Genomic DNA, 7,500 nt, shown 5'->3' with positions numbered 1-7,500 from the left:
TTTGATCAGTATTACATCCATGCCAGTTGTGAAAGTTATAAGAGTGAACAGCAATCGGCTGCCTTTCAATCTTCTGTGTCCAAAGCGTCTTGTGTTTGTCGTTCTCCACTAACAAAGTCTGTTCGAGATCCCAAGGTCATGAAAGCTGAGTGACAGAAACTAACAAACTTGTAGGGTTCTTTCAGTAATAAGGGTCCTGCGCTGTAACGTTGACGTCCATTGCATACATAATTTTGAGCCGTTATAAAAGTTAAATCCATGCTCACTAGAAGCGCCTCAGTGGCGTGGTCAGTTTGGTCTTGGCCTGCCACCTCGGTGGCCGCGAGTTCGAGTCTCGGGCATTCCATTGAGGAGTCAGATACGTGCATTTCTGGTGATAGAAGTTCACTCTCGACGTGGTTCGGAAGTCACGTAAAGCCGTTGGTCCACTGGTTCCATGCAACGTAAAAGCACCAAACAAACAAACATACATGCTTACTAGAAACTTAGTACCACGTTTGAAGCTAGGTTCGCCATCTCGCCTCTGAAGGATTAATATTCTCTTCCTTATTCCCTTTTTGGAGGGAAGTCTTTTGTCAAAAGATTATCCCGAGTTGCATTTTTGAGTCTAACCGCATTTCCAGACATCAGTAAATGACTCTGTAAAGTGCACAGTTTATAACCGCAAGCAATAAATAAAAAAAAAAACTTAGAATGGGACTTGTTAATCAAAAATATATGCATACTGTTAGCAATAGAACGTAAATACTTCGTTTCATCATCATAAGTACTACAGTTTAGGACTATATTTTCTAGTCTAGCATACAAGCATTTGTACTTCTTTTCTGGAAGTGAATAGCCTTTTTTCAAACTGAGTTCGCTTAACTGTTGGTAGGAATTACTCCTCTTTGAGTGCTTCAATTAACCTCTAGATGTTGGGGTGGGAGTTGCTTACAGATTTATTCAAGAGATTATGAAATGCTTCCACGTTGCTTTTAGTGCAGGCTAAAGAATTAGCAACGCGGCTATAGACGTTACAAAAACGGCTATCATAACACTCCTTAAATGTGAAATTAGAAATTTCGTTGATAGCAGTGGTCTCAAAAAACGTTTTAGCAATTTGTAAAGATAACCAGTTATTTCGCAGTCATTAACATAAGAAAATTTGGAGCGATAAATGAATGGTAAAAGTCAGGAAAATGAGGGGAATCATTTTCCTTGTGGCAATATTCCTGGCGCCATTTTTATTCCCAGATGAACAATTTTCCTAGTGGCAATTTTCCCGATGGCAATTTTCCCATAAACTATGCAACAACTCTATGAATATTAGGAATTACTGCTGACATTTTTTTTATAATATAAATGATTCATACATAGGTAATGAATAAAAATAAAAATGTGAGCAACGTAAACAATGTCACCTCAACGCCTAAATTGTTAGAGCACTAGATCTTACGTAGGAATAAATGGATTCACTTACTTTCACTGCAGTTTTTTTCATCAGAGGCATCAACACAATCTGGAACAGAGTCGCAGACCCTTCCTGGCTGTAGACACTGGCGGTTATCACACGTGAAATCACCTACGTAGCAACTGTATATAGCTGTGGAAGAGTGAAAGAAGATTAGTAGGTAGTATGCTAAGTAAGGCCCCGTCCACACGGTCGAGCTTTGGTCGACGAACTTTGTCCGATGTGACGTCAGAAGCGGAGAAACAGCAAGAAAAGTCAGAACTTTGCCGCAGTTTCTTCGCTTCTGACGCCACATCGAACAAAGTTCGTCGAGCAACGCTCGGTCGTGTGGACGGGCCTTAAGACACCAGCTCCTTTTTGAGATAGTGCCACGTCGTATTCTGGCTGCCTGCTCCCATATACTTCTTCTTGTAGTCTAATTTTCTCTTTTATTGACTAAAGGAGAATTTTATTGGCTTACGATACTTCTTGATTGTCGCTCCTCTGTCACTTTCCCACTCATCATGTATAGTTTGTTAGCTAGTTACCAGGTTGAAGTTCTATGCAGTGATGGCTCCAATATATACCACTTGAGTATGTATGTACATTTCAGCCACACTTTGTGAAAGGTAACGAATCGCCTGCTTGTTGTTTAATTACTCATACGACGACGCATACTCAACACTAGTCACTTGATCCTGCTTGTCATGAACAGGAATCCTGCAACGTTGTCTCCATATTTATTCATAACGGTATTTTTTTACTTTTCTTTTTTTTACTTCCTTTCGTTTCTGTTATACATATTTGGACTAATTCTTATTCATACTCCCTTTTAGGGCATTTCACTTTGAAAGTTCTTGAAAAATAATATCAAATCCGAGTAGTGTATCAACTGTAACCACACACATATATATATGCACACTATTGTGTGTTTATACATATATATATATATATATATATATATATATATATATATATATATATATATAATGTATGTATGTATGTATGTATGTATGTATGCATGTATGTATATATATTACATATCTGAGCACAAGTGCATACACATATACTGTATGTATATATATATATATATATATATACATATATATATAAATATATATATATATATATATATATATATATATATATGTAAGTGAACGCTTATATATCTGTATGTTCGTACGCTATAGAAATCCGAACCCCTTGACCGAATTAGATGAAAACTTGGCACGTGGCCATCTTTTGACCCAACTGAGATAACAAGGTAGGCTTCAAACCCCTACCACTTCCCCTTCCCCTTCCCCTTCCACATCCCCACCCCCATCCACATCCCTTTCCCCATCCCCTTCCCTTTTGCAACTTATATGGTAACCGCTAGATCGATGTAGACAAAATTTGGCACATGGCCATCGTTTTGCCGAGATTATTGCCTGAAGGAAATGAGCGTTTTGCAAAAACATCTCGAGGGTATTTCGAGTATCAGGCAAGCGATGAACTATCGAGTGCTTTGAGCCCAGAGGAGCTTGTGCGAGTATGTCAGGTTACAAAAACAAAATATGTTCTAGGCGCCGTTTGAGTTGCATTGACGCTAAAAATTCTCCATACATTTCATGTGTGTGTGTGTGTGTGTGTGTTTTACGAATTTTCATGGTAAGTGGTTCTAGACAAATAACGTAACCCCCGATTTTTCCTTATGAATATTTTTCATAATGCCTAACTAAGTGTATTTATGTATTTATTTACTGAGAGAGAGAGAGAGAGAGAGAGAGAGAGTTACTTTTTTGTGAAGGATTCTTAGGATGCAGTGTATCAATTTGCAGTTATAAAGTGAATAAAATTGTTACTTCTACACACACACACACGCACAGAGAGAGAGAGAGAGAGAGAGAGAGAGAGAGAGAGAGAGAGAGAGAGAGAGAGAGTATGGCGCCTACTTATTTGCAAAATAGTGGTAAGCACGATTCGCTACCGAAAGTGCAAATGTTGTTGCCATGCCATAAAATCGTCTACGGGATTAATAAAACTGAAGAAGGTGAACGGATGTGAATTCGTAACGGAAGATCTTGTGTTTATTTATACGAAGGAGACGTGCTTCACTTCGCCTTAGATTAAATAAAGAGCCCTCTAAGAAGAATAAAAAACACTACGAGGAAAAGTATGCTTTAGTGTGTTTATATCCGGATTCATGTAATAAACAAAGGATGCTGAGATATTTAAGTATCTCCAGATTCCCTTTAGTGTACCTCCGTTCATGTTCTCTTTTTTTTCTATCTTACTCTCCACCCTTTCCTAACAATTGGTTCATAATGAAATTGCAAAGTTTTCCTACTGTTACGCCTTTCAGACCTTGCTACTCTTAATTTCCGTTTCAGCGCTGAATGAACTCTTGGGTCCCAGCGCTTGGCCTTTGGCATAAATTCTGTATTCCGCTCTGTTCTATCCAAATCCACTTTTGGCGGTTCTTTTCTTTTCCATAGTCCCTTGCCCACTTGAGGACTCGGAGCCTCATTTCTCCTGACATCCCAGTCAACAGAACAACACAGAATCAAGAGCAGCTGGCGCACGGCGACCTTCAAAGCCAATTGAATGAATTGGATCAAGACCTTGCGCTGGCGACGTCGAGGTAATCGCCCCTTAAATTGTTACATATTTGCCTTGTTTGTATCTCTTACTGCAAATGCTTTTCAAAATGTCTCTTGTAACACCGCTTTTATTATTGTTTTATCAATTTTTGTAAGAGGCTTTTTTTTCTCTGTGTCGTATACTGTCGTATATAAGACTTTTGCACTCATCTTGCGACATTTACTTTTTTCGTGTCTAATAAGCCCCGTGTTGAAGACAGAGACATAAGATATATATATATATAATATATATATATATATATATATATATATATATATATATATATATATATATATATATAATATATATATACACTAGACGATAACCCGGCGCTGCCCGGGAAAATTCTGAATGACAGCTGGTGTAGGGGAAGGGAATGGGGAAAGAGGAGTGGGAGAGAAGAGAAAGGGGGGAAGTGAAAGGGGTAGGAAAGGGAGAAGGAAAAGGAGGAAGGGTTTGTGTTGATGGTTCGACTGACTGACAATTCTACGATCTTTCATAGAATGTTCTCCCTTTGAACAGTGTGGTGAACTGACAAGTATTAATGTGCTGTCCCTTTTATCCAGAGATTGCCATGGTGACTGTCCCTTTTATCTAGGTATAATTGTGGTGACTGCCCGTTTTATCCAGGTATTACTGTGGTGACTGTCCCTTTTATCTAGGTATAACTGTGGTGACTGCCCGTTTTATCCAGGTATTACTGTAGTGACTGTCCCTTTTATCCAGATACTACTGTGCTGACTGTCACCTTTACCCAGGTATCACTGTTCTGTCTGTCCCTTTTATCCAGCTACTACTATGGTGACTGTCCCTTTTATCGTGGTATTACTGTTTTGACTGTCCACTTATCCAGTTGTTATTGTGCTTTCTGTCCCATTAATCCTCTCATCCAGGTATTACCGTGGTAACTTAAAGCATTTTTAATCATATATTTCTATGATCTTGAGTACTTGAAACGAGAGTTTATTTCCTTCATAAGTTCCAAAGGGAAGGGGGAAGGGGAAGTGGGGTGGGGGTATGGGTTTGAAACCTACTCTATTATCTAAGTTGGGTCAAAATGATGGCCATGTGCCAAATTTTGTCTAGATCGGTCAAGCAGTTTGGATTTCTATAGTGGATAAAGTGACATACTCGTATACAAACAAAGTTACATACGTACAAACATACAAACATTTAGTCATATATATATATACATATATATATATATATATATATATATACATATATATATATATATATATATATATATATATTATATATATATATATATAATATGTGCATGTTTGTATCAGTTTTAAGATGCTCCCCTTTGAGGGGGTTGCTCAGGAGCGTGGTAAACTTCTGGCCCAACCCACACACACACACACACAAATATCTTTTGAAGCATTAGATGAATTTATTCTTCCATCAGGCAGTCAAGAGAGATGTAAGTTGATTTTAACTCTGTTGTTCACATTCCCGTCGAATTCAGGTCCTGTGCTTAGATCTAAAATCAACCCGCCTACACCATGCTAGTTGACTGCCAATTTTGTAACACTTAGCTTTTATATTTGATTTGTCACTTCTACACACGTGACTTTTATATTCACAAATATTAAGTCACAGAAATAAGAATATATTCCTCATGGTGGTAATAGGATAAATCCTCGACTGTGAGGAGCAAACACAGTTACTGACCAAAAAATCTTATCATAAGATCATTCCTCGATGACTGGGCAAAGTGCTGTCTTCGTCAACAACATGGAAATAATATGATGGTTATAGCAGCTTTGCAAAGATTATTCCTCTGTTTCATTCAATCATTGCAATGCCAGTCACATTTGACAATGGTCTCCTCAATACCATCTTGAGCAAATCTTCAATTCTTGCGTAGCCAAATTGTGAGAGTTGTAGACTCATGTTCAACCACTTAATGCTCAACAGATCTCAGTTACTATAGAGTGGCAATTGCAATATACAATGGATGGTTAAAGACTCCATAACATCAGAATATTTTCCAAATAAGGAAGAAGCTTTCGGAGATGACATAATACACACAATGGTGGTGAAACTTTAAAAAATACTGAACGATTGTACAATGACATACAATGAAGGATAAGTTCTAACCAAACTAATTATATTTTTTTTGTGGCGCAACTAACATATCTCCCTTTGACAGGCTGTATAAACATGAGGTGAGGTCACCATTACACGTGAAATTCTTTAGTTATGAGCTAACTAGGATGCACAGTTAAAGCCCAGTTCATGGAAGATAGAATAGTGTGTCCAGCAGATTTGAAGCTGTTGTTCATGGCATCAGCAAAGGCCATCACTCCTCTATTGTGCCTGTGGCAAAAGAGTCCTTCCAAGAGACAAGTGTAGCCATCTTTCAGTATCAAAGCTTTGAGATAGCTGGTGAGGAGTAGGAGCTTCTCACACAGTTGCAGTTGAAATGGTCATGAAAGTTCCCAAGCTTCCAGAGGCATTCGCCTATATCTGACCAGATTATATTATGAAGAATTCATCAACTCTTGGAAGATCAAGCTTGTTGGAAAGAGATCCTGCTTACTGAGGAAATGGATGACGAGGTATACATAACATGGTCAGGTCCCTATGCTGCACGAAAGAGGATTCAGCCATCTAAAGTGAGCACTGCATCCCTCATGCTTTTACTTTTATCAGACGCACTCCGTAGCAACCATCATATGCCGTAGAAAAGGTTCATGAGACATTGTCCTCTCTGAACCCAGGTTAGATCCATGTCATAGCTGGTCACCAACAACTACATGCACTTTAAAAAAAAAAAAAAAAAAAAAAAAACTCAATGGCATTGGCCTGAATATGGAGAAAAGAAGTATGTTGTTGTATCACTGAAACTTCACGTCGATTTTGCTGCACAGGTGCACTTCCAGGATTTAAAAAGAAGGTTTCGGGGTACAAATTTGGTTTGACCTGGTGTTGGTTGCCAACTAAGACCCTCAGGAAACAGATAATTTTGGATGCTCTCAGATACACACACACGCTTTGTTTCTTAATTTCTTCATTACTGGTTGTAATCTTCAGGTTTATTCCTAACCAAGCATTTGAAATGGATCTTCAATATTCTGTATTCTTCCCATGCATGTCCACCTTTAACCTTTACCATTGGCCCTCTGAACACCTGTTTCCCTGCTCTAGTTCCAAAACCTCTCTCTCTCTCTCTCTCTCTCTCTCTCTCTCTCTCTCTCTCTCTGAGTGTCTGGGTGTCTCTCAGAGTACCAGGCTGCTCTGCATATTTCGATCTCACCGTTGGAAAAATATTGGCACAATTAATTCATTGGTGTTAATATAAATTTATTGCGGGCTATATGAGATATGCTTTATTCATCATTACTTTATATACCGACGTTGCAATAGCTGTTATGATGGGCAAAATTATTTTCTCAAGTATATAATAAAAAGTTATCATTTTAAGAATAAAACTATATTTT

The 7,500-nt window shown here is 38.2% G+C and overlaps 1 protein-coding gene across 4 annotated transcripts in view; it reads right to left on the bottom strand.

The window, feature by feature from the left end:
• The window catches only part of LOC135198563 (G-protein coupled receptor GRL101-like), a 127,936-nt gene that overhangs the window by 41,142 nt on the left and 79,294 nt on the right, over positions 1–7,500 (bottom strand). For all 4 annotated transcript variants that reach the window (XM_064226263.1, XM_064226266.1, XM_064226265.1 and 1 more), the window contains exon 6: positions 1,460–1,582. In XM_064226263.1, the coding sequence (XP_064082333.1) occupies positions 1,460–1,582 (123 nt within the window). The remainder of the gene's footprint in view (positions 1–1,459; positions 1,583–7,500) is intronic.

This window comes from Macrobrachium nipponense, chromosome 22, assembly GCF_015104395.2.
Source record: "Macrobrachium nipponense isolate FS-2020 chromosome 22, ASM1510439v2, whole genome shotgun sequence".
NCBI lineage: Eukaryota > Metazoa > Arthropoda > Malacostraca > Decapoda > Palaemonidae > Macrobrachium > Macrobrachium nipponense.
This window is presented reverse-complemented; position numbering and strand designations above follow the sequence as displayed.